Source organism: Ovis canadensis, chromosome 14, assembly GCF_042477335.2.
Source record: "Ovis canadensis isolate MfBH-ARS-UI-01 breed Bighorn chromosome 14, ARS-UI_OviCan_v2, whole genome shotgun sequence".
In the NCBI taxonomy this organism is placed as follows: Eukaryota; Metazoa; Chordata; class Mammalia; order Artiodactyla; family Bovidae; genus Ovis; species Ovis canadensis.
The window spans coordinates 53059678-53082873 of NC_091258.1; the positions used below are offsets into that span (position 1 = coordinate 53059678).

At 39.3% G+C, this 23196-nt stretch overlaps 1 protein-coding gene across 1 annotated transcript in view; it reads left to right on the forward strand.

Annotated features, from left to right (window-relative positions):
* HYDIN (HYDIN axonemal central pair apparatus protein) overlaps nucleotides 1-23196 on the forward strand; it is a 347975-nt gene that overhangs the window by 103166 nt on the left and 221613 nt on the right. The window contains 1 exon segment of the mRNA XM_069548980.1: nucleotides 8857-8956. Within this exon segment, the coding sequence (XP_069405081.1) occupies nucleotides 8857-8956 (100 nt within the window).

The window sequence follows — 23196 nt, forward strand, 5'->3', positions numbered from 1 at the left end:
GAGGTAGAAAGTCTTAGGGAAGTCTTAGAACCATCAAGGTTCCTCTTGGCTTGTTAAATAAATTAAGACCCTTCTTTGTTGAAAGTGACACAGGTCTGGGTCTTTCCAGAGGAATGCAGGAACATCACCCACAGCTACCTCAGCTCCACAAAATCCCACTGGAGTTTTTGCTGTACATGGATTGGAGTATCTCACCCAAGAGAGATCTTTTGTGAAACATTCTCTGAGAGATGGCCAAATCTTTTTTTTTTAAGGTTTTTTTTTTTTTTAAGATGTGGTGGACCATTTTTTAAAGTCTTTATTGAATTTCTCACAATATTGTTTGTTTTATGTTCTGGTTTTTTGGCTACAAGGCATGTGGGATCCTAGGTCCTTGACCAGGGATGGACCCCACACCCCCTGTGTTGGAAGGTAAAGTCTTAATCATTGGACCTCCAGGGACATCTCCCCAGGATAGCCAGATCTTAAAACCTTGTCTTAAAAACTTTTCTGGTCAGAATCAAAACTTGCCTAAATTCACAGTTTCCTCTCCTAGGAGATATACTGAAAGAGAAAAATCTCTTTGCATGCCATGTGCCAATTCAGTCTTTTCTTTCAATGATAATTAGAATAGTTTGCCTTTAGTTTTTAGCTTCTATTTTTTCTTATTTCTCTTTGAGACACTTCTATTAATGTTTGCCCCAGGTGACAATAAAGAGAAACTTCTATTGATCTGGAAGGTTCTAAGAAGGTCATTGTGGATTATAGCTGCTGATCAGTGCTTCTATTTTTTCTCTTATTGTCTAATAGAAATTTGACTTTAAGGGGATATTTTTATTTCCCAAGAGAAATTCTTTAAATTTTTCTTAAATATGATAAGATAGCAGAAACCATTCTACCAAAAGAATATTTCCATTTTGGTAGAACCTTATGAAATTCATGGCACATTATAGCTGCTCTTGGAGTCATTATTCAGTAACCTTGTTCGGAACTGGCTGTAGCCTGACCCAACCAGGACAGCTTGGTGAAGATCCTCCAGCGCGTTTCTCAAGAGCTGCACCATGCTAATGTTGACTGTGTCATTCATAGGAACCTCCTGCGAGTCACCTTCCAAAGTACCTGAATGTTTGAGTATGCAGCATGTCCTACTATGTCCACTGGACGAACACCAGGTCCCACTGGCTTCAATTAAGCCTGATTGTTGGTTGTAGTGTTTTAAAATTTCTCCTGGCAGTTTTTAAAAGCAGAGGCCTCACGTTTTGTTATGATTGCAGCAGGGTTCAGGAAATTAAAGAAAAAAGTACTACAGAATCCCAGCTCTGCCACTTAACTGTTGATGCAGCCTTAGGTGAGATACTTAACTTCTCCTTGCCTTGGTTTTCACATGTTTAAAATGGGGATAATACTACTTCACAAGGTTGTAAAGACTGATAGATAGGGTACATCGGCACTTAACACAGTACTGGGAACATGAGCTCTCACTTAATAGCAAATATAATGGTTTGAAGTTAAATACAACTCATTCTTATGTTGTGTCTAATCTCTTGCCAGATTAGAGAGTATGATTGGAAAGTGTAACATTTGAGTGGGCAAGTGTTTGGATTATTTTTCTAAATGTAAGTTGAGAATTAAAATGCAGCTATTTTATGATAAATATAGGCAGAGTCATATTGTAAACTACTTTCCAGATAAAACAATGTATCCATGTATGTATGTATGTAAGCTCAGTTGCTCAGTGATGTCCAACTCTTTGCAACCCTATGCACTACAGTACACCAGGCTCATCTGTCCATGGGATTTTCCAGGGAGGAATACTGGAGTGAGTTACAGCCCATTCTTGTACTTTTGGCTTTGATTTTCAAAATTTTTGAAGAAATAATTCTTCATTGGAAAGAAGGAAGGAAAGAGATGGGTAATAGGAGGGGAAAAGGTGATTTTAAAGAATTTATTTTTATCTAAAGATGTTCAGTAGAGGATTTTTAAGTCAGTTCAGTCACTCAGTCATGTCCAACTCTTTGTGAACCCATGGACTGCAGCACACCAGGCTTCCCTGTCCATCACCAACTCCCAGAGTCTGCTCAAACTCATGCCCGTCAAGTAGGTGATGTCATCCAATCATCTCATCCTCTGTCATCCCCTTCTCCTCCTGCTGTCGATATTGCCCAGCATCAGGGTCTTTTCCAATGAGTCAGTTCTTGGCATCATATGGCCAAAGTATTGCAGCTTTAGCATCAATCCTTCCAATGAATATTCAGGACTGATTTCCTTTAGGATTGGCTAGTTTGATCTCCTTGTTCCAAGGAGTCTCCAAGGGACTCTCAAGAATCTTCTCCAACACCACAGTTCAAAAGCATCAATTCTTTGGCGCTCAGCTTTCTTTATTGTCCAGCTCTCATATCCATACATGACTACTGGGAAAAAGATAGCTTTGAAGAGATGGACCTTTGTTAGCAGAATAATATCTCTGCTTTTCAATATGCTGTCTAGGTTGGTTATAGCTTTTCTTCCAAGGAGCAAGTGTCTTTTAATTTCATGGCTGCAATCACCATCTGCAGTGATTTTGGAGCCCCCAAAAATAAAGTCCGTCATGGTTTCAATTGTTTCCCCATCTATTTGCCATGAAGTGATAGGACCAGATGCCATGATCTTAGTTTAATAATGTTAAGTTTTAAGCCAGCTTTTTCACTCTCCTCTTTCACTTTCATCAAGAGGCTTTTTAGTTCCTCTTTGCTTTCTGCCATAAGGGTGGTGTCATTGATATTTCTCCTGGCCATCTTGATTCCAACTTGTGTTTCATCCAGTCTGGGATTTTGCATGATATACTCTGCATATAAATTAAATAAGCAGGGTAACAATATACAGCCTTGATGTACACCTTTCCCAATTTGGAACCAATCAGCTGTTCCATGTCTAGTTCTAACTGTTGTTTCTTGACCTACATACAGATTTCTCAGGAGGCAGGTAAAGTGTTCTGGTATTCCCAACTCTTGAAGAATTTTCCAGTTTGTTGTGATCCACACAGTCAAAGGCTTTGGCATAGTCAATAAAGCAGAAGTAGATGTTTTTCTGGAACTCTCTTGCTTTTTCAATAATGCAACGGATTATGCATATGATCAATAATGCAATATGATCTCTGTTTTCTCTGCCCTTTCTAAATCCAGCTTGAACATCTGGAAATTCTCACTTCAGGTACTGTTGAAGCCTAGCTTAGAGAATTTTGAGCATTACTCTGCTAGTGTGTGAGATGAGTGCAATTGTGCAGTATTTTGAACATTCTTTGGCGTTGCCTTTCTTTGGGATTGGAATGAAAACTAACCTTTTGCCTGTCCTGTGGCCACTGCTGAGTGTTCCAAATTTGCTGGCATCTTGAGTGCAGCATCATGTTTTACGAACTGAAATAGCTCAGCTGGAGTTCCACCACCTCCACTAGCTTTGTTCATAGTGATGCTTCCTAAGGCTACTTGACTTCACATTCCAGGATATCTGGCTCTAAGGTGAGGGATCACACCATTCTGGTTATCTGGGTCATGAAGATCTTTTTTGTATAGTTCTTTTGTGTATTCTTGCCACCTCTTCTTAATATCTTCTGCTACTGTTAGGTCTATACCATTCCTGTCCTTTATTGTGCCCATCTAAGAGGAGAGTGAAAAAGCTGGCTTAAAACTCAACATTCAAAAAACTAAGATCATAGCATCCGGCCCAATCACTTCATGCAAATATATGGGGAAACAATGGAAACAGTGACAGACTTTATTTTCTTGGGCTCCAAACTCACTGCAGATGGTGACTGCAGCCATGAAATTAAAGGACACTTCCTCCTTGGAAGAAAAGCTATAGCCAACCTAGACAGCATATTGGAAAGCAGAGACATTACTTTGCCGACAAAGCTATGGGTTTTCTAGTAGTCACATATGGATGTGAGAGCTGGACCATAACAAAAGCAGAGCACTGAAGAATTGATGCTTTTGAACTGTGGTGTTGGAGAAGACTTTGAGAGTCCCTCGGACTACAAGGAGATCCAACCAATCCATCCTAAAGGAAATCAGTCCCGAATAGTCACTGGAAGGACTGATGTTGAAGCTGCAATACTTTGACCACTTGATGCCAAGAACTGACTCATTGGATAAGACTGTGATGCTGGGCAATATTGAAAGCAGGAGGAGAAGGGGACGACAGAGGATGATATGGTTGGCATCACCAACTCGATGAACATGAGTTCGAGCAGACTCTGAGAGTTGGTGATGGACAGGGAAGCCTGGCATGCTGCAGTCCATGGGGTTGCAAAGAGTCAGACTTGACTAAGTGAACTGAACTGAACTGAACTTGCATGACATATTCCCTTGGTATCTCTAATTTTCTTGAAGGATCTCTAGTCTTTCCCATTCTATTGTTTTCCTTTTTCTCTTTTCACTGATCGCTACGAAGGCTCTCTTATCTTTCCTTTCCATTCTTTGGACTCTGCATTCAGATGGGTATATCTTTCATTTTCTCCTTTGTCTTTGGCTTCTCTTCTTTTCTCAGCTAATTGTAAGGCCTCCTCAGACAACCATTTTGCCTTTTTGCATTTCTTTTTCTTGGGGTGGTCTTGTTCCTCGTCTTCTGTACAATGTCATGAACCTCTGTCCACAGTTCTTCAGGCACTGTGTCTACCAGATCTAATCCGTTGAATCTATTTGTCACTTCCACTGTACAATTGTAAGGGATTTGATTTAGGTCATACCTGGATGGTCTAATGGTTTTCCCTACTTTATTCAATTTAAGTCTGAATTTTGCAATAAGGAACTCACGATCTGAGCCACAGTCAGCTCCCAGTCTTGTTTTTGCTGGCTGTATAGAGCTTCTCTCTCTTCAGCTGCAAAGAATATAATCAATCTGATTTTGGTATTGACCATCTGTTGATGTCCATGTATAGAGTCATCTCTTTTGTTGTTGGAAGAGGGTGTTTTCTGTGACCAACGTGTTCTCTTGGCAAAACTCTGTTAGTCTTTTCCCTGCTTCATTTTGTACTCCAATTTGCCTGTAACTCCAGGTATCTCTTGACTTCCTATTTTGCATTCCAGTCCCGTACGATGAAAAGAACATCTTATCTTGGTGTAAGTTCTAGAAGGTCTTGTAGGTCATCATAGAGACATCGTAGAGAATTTTTAAAGGTCCTATTTAATCATTGCCAATATCATTTTTTAAGGAGATCATTTTAATGGGATAGCCTTCTCATGGTCATATTACTTGCTTATCATGAACCAGTGGCTGTATGTTCATAAATAGCTTTCAAAACATCTCTAAACTGTCCCTGTCAAGACACTTGGTTGTTCTTGTCCCAGAAGTTCCATTCCCAGAAATATTTAATGTTTGGGCCAAAAACACAAACATAGCAAATTAACTAAAGTTGAAAATTCAAAGGTGATTTTTTTCTAGCAGGTCACTTGGTTGATAAGTGAAATGTAGTGGTGGTTCTGAGGGGAAAACAAAAGATTGAGACCAAGAAGGAAGATCATTACAGTAAAACTGAAGGCCATTTTGCCAATTATTTTCAACAAACGAGATAATGGGCATCTGCAGATTATATTCTACATTCTCAGTCTCTCATTTGGAGCAGGAAAATGGACAGCGATGGGAAAGGAGTCATTTGTGGAAGGCAAAGGGGAACAGCAGGGGGTTCTGGGTGATGAGGCTGGTTTCACAGGCCTGAGAGGAAACGATACTGATGTCAGAGCCAGAGGGGAACATTCTGGATGTTTTGGCTGTCAGAACGAAACTTTAGAACTGAGCAATAAAGAAAGAAAAGTTCTTTTCAGAGATGACATAGATGTCATGGTAGTTAACTTCAGAAATGTCTGAAAAGTAATATGAACTGTATCAAAGATACACAAGTAAAAATGGGATCATCTTAGGCTAATGACCTGTTTCCGGTATTTGCACTCTGATTTGGTAGGAAATGCTGTAGTGAGTTTTGCTGTTAAAAAAAAAAATTAAGTTCTTTAACTTTTAATTCCAGCTGAAAAATCAAAGTGTCCTTCTACATGTTCCTAACTCCTTGATATGACCTTGTGTGAGAAGCATCCCTCTGTGACAGAAAACTGAATGACCAGACGTCTGTTTTTACAGATAGCCTCAGCACTCTTAATGCACATTAGCTGCTACATGCCCAGGAGAGGCTTTAGAATAGGATTTGTCCTTGAATTATCTCCTGGGGCTCAGTAAAAGCTGTAAATTACTAGCAGATGTCGTAGACACAATGAAACCACTGCAGCCTAGGATAAGAAAGCAAGGTACCCACAGTCGCATTCGCCCAGTCTGAACACCCGGTGGGCTCAGATTCTCTTGTATTGGTCTTCCCTCGCCAGGCAGAAAGCTTTCTCAGCCTCCAAGCCATCCATATCAGACAGTCTGCTCCTGGATCACATCCAGATGTTACTGCTCCTTCCTCTGGGAGATTCTGATAGCCTCTCTGGAGCATGTCTGTCCCACCTTTTCCCAACTCACCAGTTGGAGGAAGGCAAGGCAGCCCACTCCAATATTCTTGCCTGGAGAATCCCCATGGGCAGAGAAGGCTGGCAGACTCTAGCCCATGGGGTTGCAAAGAGTCAGACATGACTGAATGAGTAAGCACAGTCTGATAATCAGACTTCTTTGAAGATGGGGTGTGCAAAAGTGCCTCTGGGATAATACTTAAGTGTATTCCCTTCTTGTGTGCACATGGGCCCTGGATTGTCTTGCTTGAATAATGTTTTTGAAAGTGGTTCAGACCAGTCTAAACCATAAGACTTGAATTTATCCACAGGTACTGAGCTTATCTGTCTTCTAGCATATCCTTTTTGGGGCATATCCTACCATTTCGGTGAGGCTTTTCCAGTAGAGATTTTATAGGGATCCAAGATGGCCTCTGTGGTCAAGCAGTTCGAATGGGAACAGGTTAGCTGTATCCATTCTACACTTCCAAACAAAGCAGAGCCTGATCCCTCCAGGGGAATGCATTTGTCTTGTGGGTTAGGAGTAAGCCCAGGTCTTCAACCATTCTAAGATGGACTACCTACTGATATACCACTGAATGGGTGAAACATCTTTTCTGCTTGGCCTCTCTGCTCATTCTAGCCACAAACGTTCCCAGCACCCCGTATCACCAGAATCCCCACAAATCAAAATGGGCCAGGTATTAACTATCTATCAAAAGAGAGCAGATACCAGTTACAAGTTTGGAAAAGGGCTACAGTGAGATGCCCAAATAAGCGAAAGTGCTTAGGACTTCCCTGTTCCCTGCATGATCTCAAAAGTCCCTGTCAGATCTAAAACTGTATGACTTTTGGGTTCCAGTTGAGGTGAAAGTGGCAGAAATAGGTTGCAAAGATGAATAGGCAACTGCCAATAACTACACATTGTGCAAACTGAATGGATACAACCAATTCAATAAAAATGTTGAACACGTACTATGAGCCACCTCTGGTTTAGGTGCTGGAGATAGACTAGCACCCACCCTCATGGAGCCTGCATCCTAGTGGGTTGAAGGGATGTGAGAGCTCCCAGGACCCACGTGACCCCCACAGCCCTCACTGCTCCTTCTTGGAGTCTCTGTACCCTTTATTCTCCTGAAGCAGGGGCATACAGCCTGAGAAGCACACTCACCAGACAGTTACCTTCAAAAGCAAACACAAATTGACTCTACTTTTCTCTTCCTTGCCCTCTTAGTTGATATCTGCATTTTAAACCACTTTTGTGTCTGCTTGATTCTTTATTCCAGCATGATGTTCATGTCAAGTCAAAACGGGAAGAGAACATGCATGTGAGATTGTCTGAAACTGGATCCTGATTATTTATCGTCACCTGCCTTAGTTTTTTATTTAGTTGGTAGGACTGTTTATACATTTCTGGAGGTGCTTATCACTGATACTCTACTTGGCCTTATTTATAAAAACCATAGAAAAAAACACATTCTCTTCCCTAATTTTTCTCATATTTTCATCTTAGTCATTCCAAGTGGCAAAAGAATAACATCAATCATAGCAAGCTGTTATTTGCACAGCTCTTACTGTGTACTAAATGTGGGTCAAAAGCATTTGACCTCATGATCCCTCATCATGGAAACCCTTTAAGGCAGCTGCTATAACATGTCCTTTTACAGCCCTGAGAGGTTACATGGTTAGTAGAAAATATTTTTCAAAAGGGTATCTCAAGGGGATTCTGATTTTGTCGTATGTTGCATTACAGTTTCAAACCTCAGTCTTCTTATTACGACTTTTGAGTAGTTTGAGTTAAAATGAGAAATAATATCACACAGGATCAGAACCAGAGTTCTGAGGCAGAATGATTCTGCCTCAGACCATTGCTATTTTCACAAAATAAGAGTATTTCCTCATGCTGTCACTCAAAGGTTCGGAATGTGGTTTCTCCGTCAAGTGAATTAGATACTTCTTTGCATGTGAAAAGCAGTACCTGGATATGTAGCTAAAGAACAGATAGCACTTATCACTATATTTTAAGATATTTGTGTACATTTTTATCATCCCTCTAAGAGATGAGCTCCATGCAATCTTAGACCTTGCCTTTCTTAATCTCTGAAGCCCAATGCTGTACACACATTGGCATACAATGAATGTTAGTTGAATCTACAAACTTTAGAAAATGCCCTAAGTACTCCAGCTTCCTTTAGTAAGTAATTATAAATCCATTTACTCACTGAAATGATCTTTGAAGCTTTTTTTCCCAGCTTTTAACACCTCTTGACAAGTAATAGAAATTTCCTATCTATTGGGTAAAGCTGTGCTTTCTTTTATTTTTTGTCAAAATATTTCCTTCAAATTTCCTAGAGTTATATTAACAGCATTTAAAAGCAGGGTCTTCCCATCATCATATTGTTTTTTAACGATTCTTTCATGGTTTTAGGAAGGCGACGTCTGGCCCAATTCATCAGCTGAAATCACTGTGTACTTTAATCCCCGGGAAGCCAAGCTCTACCAGCAGACCATCTACTGTGACATTTCAGGTAAAGATGTCCTTCATGTGGTAAATTCAGGTTACCAAGTGCCCAGAGCATAAAGTGATAAAGTGCTGTGTATGTGAGAATATTGGGGTTTATGTGCAGTATATGATATCAGGAGGAGAATAATAGAGGCAAGTTATGTACTTCATACTTCTTTCTAGAACAGATCAAACTTTGAAGTACCTTATAATTGTGGTGTGCTGGGTGAAGATGGAAGAGCACGGATCTAGGTTACCCCTTCATTTTTAGAGCAGTAAGCATATTAGTTGGAATTCTCTTGCTTTTTCTGTGATCCAAGCAAGAGAATTCCAGCTAATATTCTTATTGCTCTATAAATCAAAGAATAATTTGGATCATAGAAAAAGCAAGAGAATTCCAGAAAAACATCTATTTCTGCTTCACTATGCTGCTGCTGCTGCTGCTGCTGCTGCTGAGTTGCTTCAGTCGTGTCCGACTCTGTGTGACCCCATAGACGGCAGCCCACCAGGCTTCCCTGTCCCTGGGATTCTCCAGGCAAGAACACTGGAGTGGGTTGCCATTTCCTTCTCCAATGCATGAAAGTGAAAAGTGAAAGTGAAGTCGCTCAGTCGTGTCTGACTTCGCGACCCCATGAACTGCAGCCTACCAAGCTCCTCTGTCCATGGGGTTTGCTAAAGCCTTTCATTGTGTGGATCACAACAAATTGGAAAATTCTTCAAGAGTTGGGAATACCAGAACACCTTTCCTGCCTCCTGAGAAATCTGTATGCAGGTCAAGAAGCAACAGTTAGAACCAGACATGGAATAGCGGATTGGTCCAAATTGGGAAAGGAGTACATCAAGGCTGTATATTGTCACCTTGCTTATTTAACTTATATGCAGAGTATATCATGAGAAACGCTGGGCTGGATGAAGCACAAGCTGGAATCAAGATTGCCAGGAGAATATCAGTAACTTCAGATATGCAGATGACACCACCCTTATGGCAGAAAGCAAAGAGGAACTAAAGAGCCTCTTGATGAAAGTGAAAGAGGAGAGTGAAAAAGTTGGCTTAAAACTCAACATTCAGAAAAATAAGATCATGGCATCTGGTCCCATCACTTCATGGGAAATAGATGGGGAAACAGTGGAAACAGTGAGAAACTTTATTTTTGGGGGCTCCAAAATCACTGCAGATGGTGACTGCAGCCATGGAATTAAAAGATGCTTCCTTGTTGGAAGAAAAGCTATGACCAACCTAGACAGCATATTCAAAAGCAGAGACATTTCTTTGCCAACAAAGGTCTGTCTGGTCAAGGCTGTGGTTTTTCCAGTAGTCATGCATGGATGTGAGAGTTGGACCATAACAAAAGCTGAGCACTGAAGAATTGATGGTTTTGAACTGTGGTGTTGAAGGAGACTCTTGAGAATCCCTTGGACTGCAAGGAGAGCAAACCAGTCAACCCTAAAGGAAATCTGTCCTGAATATTCATTGGAAGGACTGATGCTGAGATTGAAGCTCCAATACTTTGACCATCTGATGCAAAGAACTAACTCATTTGAAAAGACCCTGATGCTGGGAAAGATTGAGGACAGGAGAGAAGGGGATGACATGGGTGAGCTGATTGGATGGCATCACCAACTTGTTGAACCTGAGTTTGAGGAAACTCCAGGAGTTGGTGATGGATAGGGAAGCCTGTCTATGGGGTCGCACAGAGTTGGACATGACTGAGTGACTGAACTGAAGAATATTAGTAGTAACAGTAGTATTTGCTCAGTAATAATAGTATTAGTTGCTCAGTCATATTTGACTCTTTGTGACCCCATGAACTGTAGCCCTCCAGGCTCCTCTGTGTATGGGATTCTCCAGGCAAGAATGCTGGGGTGGACTGCCACATCCTTCTCCAAAGGATCTGCTTGACTCAGGGATTGAACCCGGGTCTCCTGCATTGCGGGCAGATTCTTTACTATCTGAGCTACAGGGAAGTCCTAGAGTAAGAATATTAAGGTGACACAAATTCTCACAATGTTATGTTTTATTCTTTTTATAGTATTTGGATAGTTAATTTTTTTCCTTTTTAAGTTTTTATCAGAATAATGCATGCCAAGTGAGATGGGAAGGTAGCCTGGCAGTGGCCAGAGCCACAAAGAGGGTGTACTGGTAGGGTGGCAACCTGATGGCTTCAGGAGATTGGATACATATAGAGGAATTAAGCAAAAAAGTAAGTATATTGAGGATAACAAGAGCTAGTAATTTTCACTCAGAGAAGGGAAATAGAGATATGGGAAGGAGGAAGCCTAAGATGAGCCCTTTGTTATTGGAATGGAATGGTAGATGTCATCTTAGTTAATACCAGCAGTAATAGAGCAAATCAACCTCATATAGCACCTGCTAGGATGCAGTGGAAACACAGCATCTCTTCAGTGATATTAAATACTTACTTGGGTCTAATCACAAGGAAGCCTCAGACTAACCCAAGTTGAAGGGCAAAACATGATGCCATCTGGGTGCAACATGTAAGCCTGGGTTGGATCTTTTGCTACAAAGGAGATTATTGGGAGCAAAGGAATATATAGAAGTTCTTTGTACCACTAAGGAGAGTTTTATGTATTTTAAAAATGTTTCAGAATTTAAAAAAAGCTGATATCAATAAATAAGTAAAAATACATTTAGTAAGATTATAAAGCTAAATAATAATCTTATTTCTTCAGTACTGCTTTCCAAGAAGTACTTTTAGCTGTTTCTTGCTTATATGGTTATTTGTTGATTTATCAACTTCACATACTACTTTTGAGTCCTCAATATAAAAGATGAAGATTTAGTTCACTTCTATCTTCTCTACCCCTTCCTGGACTTAATAGATTATAATTTACATGCAGTAAAATTCACTTTTTTTGGATAGACAGTTCTGTGAACTATGGCAAATGTAAACAGTGATGTAGCCACCACCAAAAGCAAGCATAGAATATCTCCACCACCCAGTAAAATTTCCTCATGCCCCCCTCTGCAGACAGTTCTATCCCACACCTTAATCCCTGGTAACCCAATTGTTTTTATTATATTTATTTTATTTTATGAGGTTTATCTATGGTCTTAAATAGCCTTTACTTGCATGTTTAAAACCGTAAATTTGTGTCCATCAGCTCTACAATATCCTTGCATGAGCTGTCTATAATTCTCCCTCTTCTGTGAGCTGTTCTGCTTTTGTGTTGTCATGGTTGATAACCACATTCAAGTCTGTTTTGTCTACATAAATTTTATACACTGGGGGGCCAAACTGTACTCTGGGATTACATTTTATCCTCTATTGGTTGAGTGTTCTGACCTTAAGTCACTCAAAGAATGTCCCTAAGGTCTGAATCTTGTAGATTCTCTTTCTTGACTGTCCACCACCTTCTCACAACTATATCTCATTTTAACTCACTTCATAATTGAATTGACGCGTCCATACACTTTTTGGTATTTTTTCCCCTGTGGTTTCTAATTCCTCATTTTTAAAATTTGTATCTAAATTTAGGGTTCATGCTCTTCTTCTCCTTGAAGATATTTCCTCAGAGCCCATCAGCTGTCTGTTCTAACTTAGATCATTTACTTCCTGCACAGTTTATATCCAGGAGTTGTTTTTTTTTTTTTATTTCCATGTGCATTCCATTATATCTTTTGACTCTCATTTTACTCAAGTAATTTCCTCAGAAGGGGTACCTAGATGGGAAACTTTGATCCTTGCATGCAAGAAAATGTCTTATTCTCCCTCCATACCCACTTGATGGGCTTTTCAGGTTGCGCTACAGATAAAGAACCTGTCTGCCAGTGCAGGAGACTTAAGAAACACGGGTTCAATCCCTGGGTCAGGAAGATCCCCTGGAGGAGGGCAGCAAACCACTCCAGTATTCTTGCCTGGAGAATCCTATGGACAGAGGAGCCTGGCAGGCTATGGTCCATAGGGTTGCAAAGAGTCGGACACGGCTATAGCGGCTTAGCATGCACGCATGCACCCACTTGATAGTTCAGCCGACTATAGAATTTTAGGTTCAAAATAATTTCTCCTCAGAACTTTGAAGACCTTGTGCCAAATTTATTATAAAAATTCAGAAGCTTGAAGTCACTCAGTTCTCATTCTTTTATAGGTGGCCTGGTATTTCTCTCTCATATTTTCTAGGGTTTTCTTTCTGTATTTGCGATCTGAAATGTTGTGAAGGTATGTCCAAGAGTGAGTTTTTCTAGTTCATTCTCCTCAGCTTTCTATGGGCCAAGTCTGATTACTTGTATGTTACTTCAGCTCTGGGAATTTTTTTTAACATACTTTCTTCCATCTTTTTCATTTTATTCTTATAGAAATTTTAATGTTCCAAAGGTAAACATACAGAATTGATCACCTTTTGTCGAAGAACAAGATTTCAATCCTCAAACATGAATAGTAAATGATATTAAACACCATTTAAAGCTATTAAATAAGGATCCCTAGAGAAATACATTTCTGACATTTATTAGTCAGAAAAATCCAGGTAGCTTGTATCTTGCATTCATAGGACTCCTTCCAGTGTTTTCTGGTCTGTGATTGTCTATTTGTATATAAGAATAAGAAAATGGGCTTAGTTTTCAGGATAGCTTGTGCTACTTACCTCTTTGTAGGTCTCCCAGGAATATGGCTGTGGTGGTGATTTTAAACTTGGAGGGAGAGTAATAAGAGTGCACAATCATTAGTATCCCCAAGTGCAAAAATCCCACCATTCTGTTATTACCAGCATGTTTCCAGTCCATATCTATACAGTCACTCTTCTCTTTGTGTAGAGGGGTCAGGCAGTTTAGAATGTGGGCTGCCCAACCCAAGACTGTGCCATTTTCCACTTACCCGAGGTGTGTGTCCTTTCCTGGTGATATTTCCCTCACCTCCCCTGGAGGTAGCCATCACCTTGACTTTTATGATAGTCATTTTCTTGTTTTCGTGTATTATCACCTATGTATTCATTCCTAAGCAAAACAGTATAGTTTTACCCATTTTAAAAAATTTTGTGTCTTATACTGTTAGTACTTGAAAGATAAAGCCACTCAGTAAATACTGATTAAATGAATGAGCAGGTAAGTGAGAAAAAAATGAATGAATGAGTGAATGAATCCTAGTTTGACCCGATCTCTCCCTTGTGCATGGACGCAGGATTCTCAAGACAGCACTAGGATTAATGTAGAATGCTACAAATTTCTGGACTGACCTGTTTCCACGCTTCAGAGCGGCATCATCTACCCCAGACCTCTTAGTGGATCTGGAGGAAATGTTGGTACATCAGTGTTCAGACATGGGCTGGAAATGGTCCAGTGGCCCCCACATCACAGGTGCTGGGATCTCCCTCCCATCGATGGCTCCCCTGGGATGTCGTCGTGCTTGGCCTTATTCCAGGGGGCTGGCTGCTCTCCAGGAGGTTCCCAAACATTACATAACTAATTGTATTTATCTATTGTTTTCTTTGCAATCCTGAATTCTGCCACAGAATTCACATCCTGGGTAAAGTGAATGGTGTAATTTTCCATCTGCATGACATTCTTTTTTATTTTGTTAGTGATTTATTTAAAGATATGATTGCCAGGGAAGGGTTTTGTTTGCATAGTAATTCCATATTATCTTCTCTGTAAATTCCATGCAATTCTGTGTGTCTTTTCAAGGGCTGGTGCTGATTCCTTACTATTATCTTCAAAGGGTTGGTGAAACCTCCTGATTTTAGGTCACTAAGAAATACTTCTTAGGCAAATAGAAAAGCTCCTTCCCTTGCTTTAATTTTGTTTTCATACGTGGTTTGAGCACATAAAAGGAGAAACATGCAGATATGCTTTTCCTCATACTGTTTTGCAGAAATGACAGCATACTTTACACAGTAGTTCTAACACTACTTTTTAAATGCTTCTTAGAGATTATTCCACAACACTAACAAGTTTAAAAGGGTCGTTCTTTTTCATGGATGTATAGGAATTCTTTGTATTTATATACCAAATTTTACTTTTAACCTTTTGTCACTGAGAAATAGAACACAGATTCAGAACTGTACATATTGTGTGCTGGGGTAGCCAGAGTAATGGCCTCCCCAAGATGTCCATGTCCCCAGTATCTATGGATATTTTACATTGCATGGCAAAGGGGAATTAAGGTAGAAAATTTAGGTTACTAATGAGTTAACCTTAAGGTACAGAAAATGTCCTGGGTGACTCAATCAATAATAATCACAAGGGTCCTTATATGTTCAAGAGGGAGGCTGAAATATCAGGCTCAGTGTCAGAATGCTGCCCTGCATGAAAGATTATACCAGCCATTTCTGGCTTTGAAGCTAGAAAGGCCAAAGAATTCAGGCAGCCTCTAGGAAATAGGTAAGGCAAGAAAAGTGTTTTCTTTTAGACCCTCTAGAGAGGAACACAGCCCTGCCAACACTTTGATTTTAAGCCAGTGAGACCCAGTTTGGATTTGGACCTACCAAACTTTTAAGAGAATAAGTTTATGTGTTAAGCCTCTAAGTCTGTGGTAGTTTGTTATAGCAGCATTAGAGAACTCATATATATGCAAGTACAGTGTGACAAATAGTTACAGAGCATACATTATGTAATTGCCACCAAGATCAATAATAGAATATTTTGAACCTTCATTAGGCTCCTGTGTGTTCCCTCCCCGTCAGACTCCCTTCACTCCAACTTCCCTCTAGGTAATCATCATTTTCTCCTTCACAATCATTATCTCCTTGCTTTCACTTATAGTTTATATTCCTGTGTATGGTAGCTAAATATTACAATTTCGTACTGCCTGCCTTTGGAATGTACATAATTGGAATCAATCTACGTGTCTCATCCACGTTGCTGCTTGTAGCTCTAGTCGCGTTTCATCTTCATTGTTGTGACGTATTCCATTATGTGAATGTGTGTTCAGAGACAGGAAGTAGCAGGGAAGGCCGATGTCATTGGTCTTGAGGGAGGCCTCTTGGAACACGTGAAATTTAACCCCCATCTCCAGCTGCAACTTTTTCTTCGTTTGAAAGCTTCTATAACTGGGCAGCATGAGTACAAAGATGCACAAAAGCATAGCTCCTGCCCTCAGAAAGCATAGAATGGAGTGGGGGGAACTGACATAGAAACTAACAGTTATGTAATGCCATACAGTGAATGAGTGAAAATTATTGAAAAGAATAGCTCTGTCTTGCAGTTTGCATGGAAGGTCCCAGAGAAAGTGACCCTTGAAATATTTGTTAGTCAAGTGGAAAAAAAAGGAGGGCCTCGGCATGACAGGCAGGGAAACTACTTGTGAAAACACAGAGAAACACTATGTAAAAATATGACGAGCATGAAATGACAAAGAATTGTAAGTTCTTAGGGTGTGAATCAGAGAGAAACCGAAACTTGGGAGGGGACAGGCAGGGGCCGGAAATGAAGCTGTAGGCTGGTGTGTAGTAGGTGGGAACCAGTTCTCAGAGGCCTGCCCTTGACTGGCCGACTAAGAAGCTCAGACTTCATCCTCAGGGAGCAGGGAATCCCTGAAGGGCTCAGACCTGAATATGGCAAATACAAGATCATTAAAACCTTTTCAGTTAATTTGATACTGAATTTTTTTCATTTAAAATTTTCAGATTTTCTTAGAAGTGGTTAAACCTGTATATTAGATATTTATAAATACTTGCTGGTGGTTTGATCTAGGTCTCAAAGCTGATCTTTCATCCATCTTGACTTTCCTGTGGAATGTGAAAGTACCTAATTTAAAGATTACCCTTAAAAAAAAAAAACTCAAAGGGAAACGACACATATTTGGTTTGAATCACCATACGAGAACTTCAAAGGAAGTAACACTTCCTGATTTAAACTGTGAAATATATTGTTAGAGAACATGGTTAATGGGTGCTTCAGAGTCAAATTCAGAAAAGCAGCATGGTGGAAGTGACTCAGAAGTACCCACTTCCTTGAAAGGCCCAGTTACAGTGAAACCTCATTGTCCATTTTCACTCTGTGCATCCCAAGAGAAACATCTGAGTTTTTAGCACAATTTGGGACTTTTGAGGTTTATCCTAATTAAACTAAAGAATGGAGGTTTAGGAAAAAGAACGTTAAATTACTCAAGTCATTAAAAATGTTTGGGGCTTTTCAGAGTATTGGTGGCTCAGTGATAAGGAATCTGCCCGCCAATGCAGGAGACATGGGTTCGAACCCTGTGACAGGAAGATCCCCTGGAGAAGGAAATGGCAACTCACTCCAGTATTCTTGCCTGAAAAATCCCATGGATAGAGGAGCCTGGTGGGCTGTAGTCCAGGGGGGCGTGAAAGAGTCGAACATGACTGAGCAGCTAACACTCTCACTTTCGCTTTCATATGAGTGATATGCTACATAGTTGTAAGTTGGCTTTCTCAAAACTCATCAGATTGCACCCTGATGATAATATAAGGTGCGTTATTCCTATGAATGTGAAATTATTTTCTTAATCAGCTACTTTAAATTACATTCTCAGCTATCAAATATTTCAAACATAAAGAAAAATACAGAGAATAATATACCAGTATCATCTTTTATACTTAACCCAAATTTAAGAAAGCTTGAACAAATAGAAATGCTCATGATTTTGATCAGGAAAATCAAAATTATAAATAAGTCAGTTCCCCCTGTAAATGCAATGTGATCCCAGTGATAATATCAGTAAGGTGTTTTTTTTTGTTGTTGTTGTTGTTGTTGTTTTTAAATTAGGTTCATTCTAAAACTCCTTTAGGGAAGAAATAAATTCCTGATTGCCTAGAAAATTCTACAAGAATAATGTGGGAGGACTAGCTACACTATACATTGAAACTTATGAACACTGGAGTGGGTTGCCATTTCCTTCTCCAATGCATGAAAGTGAAAAGTGAAAGTGAAAGTGAAGTCACTGAGTCATGTCCAACTCTCAGCGACCCCATGGACTGCAGCCTACTAGGCTCCTCCACCCATGGGATTTTCCAGGCAAGAGTACTGGAGTGGGGTGCCACTGCCTTCTCCATTTAAAACCTATAGTAAATACAATTGTATGGTTCATGAACATGAAGAGAAAGTAACCATCAAATCAATGTTTATTTTTGTTTTCATCCTTATTAATCATCATCAGTAACAGCAGCATGTCCTAATCCCCTAAAATCCTATCCTCCCCCAAATCCATATGTCCCAGTGTCCTATGTGAGCAAAATAAAAACCCTCATTTGCTTAAGTCACTTTGCTCTTTTATCTTTTGATGCATAACAGACTACCCTCAATTTAGTGGTTTAAAACAACTAGCAATCACTTATTTTGCTCATAGATCTGTGATTTAGGATTCAGCAAGGGCAGCACTATTTGCTCCACATAAGGACAACTAGGCAAGCTTGAAAGTAGAGGCTGATAGCATTTTTTAGCTCATCCATATCCAGCACTTGATCCTAGTTGTTGGCAGGGCCCTCACCAGGTTCTGTTTGCTGCAAGCCCTGTTGTGGCCTCTCCATGTGGCTGCTTGCTTCCTTGTGATGTGAACAGTGGACTCAGTTGTTGAGATGAGAAATCTCCTGCAGTCTAATTGTCATTTCTTTTGGTTATCTCTTTTTCATCAGATTAATATTAAGAATTACTTTATGCTTTGGTGTTCTACAATTTCACCTAAATGGATTTACCTTTATTTATCCCACTTTAAACTTGATATGCTTCTTTAATATAAGTACCTTTCATCAATTCTGGAAAATTCTCAGCAGTTATTTCTTCAGTGTTTTTCATCTCATTATCTGTTTTCTCCTTCTGGAAATTCTTTTATATATATATGTCTTTCCCATGGAATCAAAAAAATCTTTTCATTTCTCCTTTATTTTTTTTTCTTTTCACCCCCTGCAATGAAAGCACAGAGTTTTAACCACTGGATCATCAGGGAAGTCCCTCCTTTACATTTTTTCCTTGTATGATACATTCTGGGTTTTCTCTAAGATTTTTCTTCCAGTTGACTCTTCAGCTGTTTCTACTCCATTTATTTAGTTTATATTTCATCAGTTTGGCTTTTCAGTTTTAGAAGTTCTATTTGGTTTCAATACTTTCATTTATCTCCTTCACGTGTTTTCTATTTCTTCATCTACATCTTTAAGGATTTTGAGAATGCCACATGTTAGACTTTTCTATTATCTCAAACTTTTGGAATACTAATTTACGTGTTTATGGTAACCACGGATTTTCCTCATATTGAACTGATTCTTCAGATGACTTGAAACATAGGTGTTGTTAGCTCATCTTTAGCATGTGCCGTGGAGTGAATGTTTGTGTCCCTACCCCCTCACTCCCAAATTCATATTTTGAAATATAGTACTCAATGTGATGGTAATTGGAGGGTAGTACATTTGGATGTGATTAGGACATGAGGGCAAACTCTTCATGACTGTGGTTAGTGCTCTTTATAAAAGAGACCCCATAAAGCTCCCTTGTCCCTTCTTCCATGTTAGTGAGAAAATAGCGTCTGTGAACCAGGAAGCAAGCTCTCACCATACGCTGAATCTGCCAGTACCTTGATCTTGGACTTCCCAGCCTCCAGAACTGTGAGAAATAAATGTTTGTTGTTTAATCCTCACAGTCTATGGTATTTTATTATGGCAACCCAAACAAACTTAGCACAGCATAAGTACAAGATCATGAATGGTCCTTCAGAACAATTTTTTATTTCTTCAAGACCTTGCAACTTTTATCTTCTCAGCTTCTAATTCTTTCACTTATGTTGCTGTTTGGTTGCCCAGTTGTGTCCAACTCTGTAGCCCCATGGCACACCGGGCCTCTCTGTCCCTCTCCATCTTCCGAAGTTTGCCCAAGTCCATGCCCATTGGTGATGCCATCTAGCCATCTCATCCTCTGATGCCCTCTTCTCCTTCTGCACTCAATCTTTCACCTATCAGTTCAGTTCAGTTGGTCAGTCATGTCCAACTCTTTGCTACCCCATGGACTGCAGCATGCCAGGCTTCCCTGTCCATCACCAACTCTGAGGGTTACTCAAACTCATGTCCATCGAGCTGGTGTTGCCATCCAATCATCTCATCCTCTGTTGTCCCCTTCTCCTCCCACCTTCAATCTTTCCCATCATCAGGGTCTTTTCAAATGAATCAGTTCTTCACATCTGGTGGCCGAAGTATTAGAATTTCAGCTTCAGCATCAGTCCTTTCATCTATAATAAAGTGTAGATTTGGATCCTGTACTTATACATGAGACTTTGATTTCTAGCAGGGGTGTCTTTCCCTTATTCAGAGTACAGGGTAGAAGACAGGCTTCATCACTGCCTCCCTAGCCCTATAGGTAGAATTTTTCTAGTTCCCTTTTTGGAAAGAGGCATCCTTTCCAAGATCCTGGACTTAGCAGGATCTAAGTTCAGTTCCTCATTCCCAGATAGGAGCATAGCCATATGCCCTGTTTCTGGAGGGTAGTTAAACTGAAGCCATTTCATCATAAGATTGTATATACTTCACAAATCTCTGAGTTCTTTTTTTAATTTCTGGAAGTGAAAATGAAAATCGGTCACTAAGTCATGTCCGACTCTTTGATGACCCCATAAACTGTAGCTTGCCAGGCTCCTCTGTCCGTGGGATTTCCCAGGCAAGAATACTGAAGTGGGTTACCATTCCTTTTCCAGGGGATCTTCCTAACCCAGGGATCAAACCCAGGTCTCCTGCTTGGCACATGAATTTTTTATTTCTAGCACCTGATAAATTCTTCTTTCTTTTTTTTAGACTTGGATAAGTATTAAAGCTACATGTCTGTCATACTTTTAATAAGTTCTTTTTGTATTTAAAGTGAAAGGATGTGCTGAGTCAGCTTACTCTGCCCTCGTGTCAGAAGTTAATGTAGTTAACAGTGTTTATATATTTCTTGGGGTAGCGTTCTTAGAGAATCTGCATTGAGTCACTGGCTGCTCATTAAAAATGTGGGTTCTTGGGTTTCATCTATGTTTTATTGCATCGAAATCTGGAGATGGTGCTAGAAAGCATCTGTTTTATTGTGGACTAAAAAGTAAGTGTGTAGCAAAGTTGCAGGAAATGATTTCTAGAGAGATCAATCAATTGTGTTTCTAGACAGAGAACAATGGGAGATTGAATTTTTAAAAAAAGCAATATTATTTACAACAGCATTAAGAAATACAAATTGCTTAAAGATAAACTTGACAAAAGATGTGGAAAACTATAAAACATTGCTGAGAGAAATTAAAGACAAAATTGAATGAAGAACTGTACCTTGTTAATATAGGTAAATTAAATACTAAGATGTCATTTTTCTCCAAAATTCATTTATGGGTTCAATACAATTCAAATTAAGATCCAAGTTGCTTTTTTTTTTTTTTTTGATAGAAATTGACAAACTTATTCTCAAATTCCTATGGAAATACAAAGAATTTAGAATTGTACCAAAACAACTTTGGGATAGAAGAATAAAATTGAAAGGCTACTATGACTTGATTTCAAGACAACTCTAAGCTATGATAATCAAGATAGAGACTTCCTAAGTGGCTCAGTGGTAACGAATCTGCCTGTCAATACAGGATGCACGGTAGACACAAGTTTGATCCCTGGGTTGGGAAGGTTCTCTGAAGGAGGAAATGGCAACCAGTATTCTTGTCTTTAAAATTCCATGGACTGACTGACCCTGGTGGGTTACAGTCCATGGGGTCACAAAGAGTTGGACATGCCTAAGTGACTGAGCATACACACAGTCAAGATAATCCAGGATAATATCCCCATCTCAAAATTCTTAATCATGTCTTTTGTCATGTGAGATAGTATTCACCCTTTTGTGGTATGAGGTAATATTTATAAGTTCCAGGAATTAGGACGTGGTTATCTTTGGGGCCATTATTTGGCCTACCACAGACCCTGTGTTGGTGCCCAGTTGTTTTAGCTCTTTATACTATGGAGCCCATCTTTCCTACTGATTCTCAGCACCTGCTGTGTCATAAGTCAAGTTTGCATATATGTGTGCATTTATTCTGAGTTTTGTATTCTGTCGCCTCAGTTATTTTGCACTTTTTGCCCAATACCACACTCTCTTAATTACAATCTATTTATAATAGATTTTAGTAGATGAAAGGGCAAGTCCCCTCACTTGGTGTTTCTTTAGAAATGTTTTGGTTAATATTGGCCCTTTAATTTTTACACTTAAATTTTATAAAGAACCATCAAATTATACCTGCTGGCATTTTGTTTAGTAGCACATTAAAATTACAGATTTAGATCAGTTGGAGAAAATTTGACAGTTTTATAACATTGAGTCTTCTCTTCAAAACATAACCTAGTTCTCCATTTATTTAGATCTTTATTAATATCTTTCAGTAAAGAAGTTTTACAGTTTGTTCCTTGAAGGTCTTATGTATATTTTATTAGATTTATTCCTAGGTACTTTATATTTTTGTTGCTATTTTAAACAATATCTTGAAAGTTAATTTTTGACTGTTGCCCTCTATAGAAATGCAGTTGATTTTTGCATATTAATTTAATAACCATCAATCTTACTGTGTCTTATTAATTTAAAAAAAATGTTTATAGATTCTTTAGGATTTTTCAGATAAGATCATCCTAAAATGTGAGTAATGACGGTTTGTTCTTTCTATTTATACATTTTCCCCCTTTTTCTTGTCTCATTGCACAAGAATGGAGCTCAAGTATCATATTGAATATCTAGTATATCTTAGAGGGCAGGTTTTTGAAAGCCCATGGTTACATTTTCTGGTCTTTGATACAATGTAGTCTAGTACATTCACAGATTTTAGGGCAGGGAAAGAGGTTTTACAGCACATCTCCGTGCTTCTTACCTGTGAAACCAGGACACTATAATCATAAATGAGAAGCTTCCCTATTTTAAAAATATTGTAATAGTTTGATCTTCTGTTACGGAATCTATCCTTAGAGCTTTCTAGTTCCTGCAGGCTTTTCCACCTTGCTGCCTTTTGCCAAAACAAGAAAAATCCCTGCTTCGAAAATCTTGTGGAAATGTAGCATTTGTAATGCAACACTAAAATTTAAATTAACTCTGGCAAATGCAAGTCTGGGTATTCCTTTACTCCTGTTCTGCTCTGGGTTAGGGAAATGGCTAGTTACAAATAAGACAGTTACCTTTGAAGTAATTAATAATTCCCAAAGAAACATTGGCTCATGCTTTATTATAACACCTCTCCTCTTTTTTTTTTTTTTTTTTTTTTATAAAGGAAGGCAATGTAACAGATTGGGAAAGCTTTAAGCCTGACAATAATGAATAGGCTTGCAGTTTATTCCACAATACATTTGCAGTTCTCTTTCTCTGCCATTCTGAAAGTTGGATCT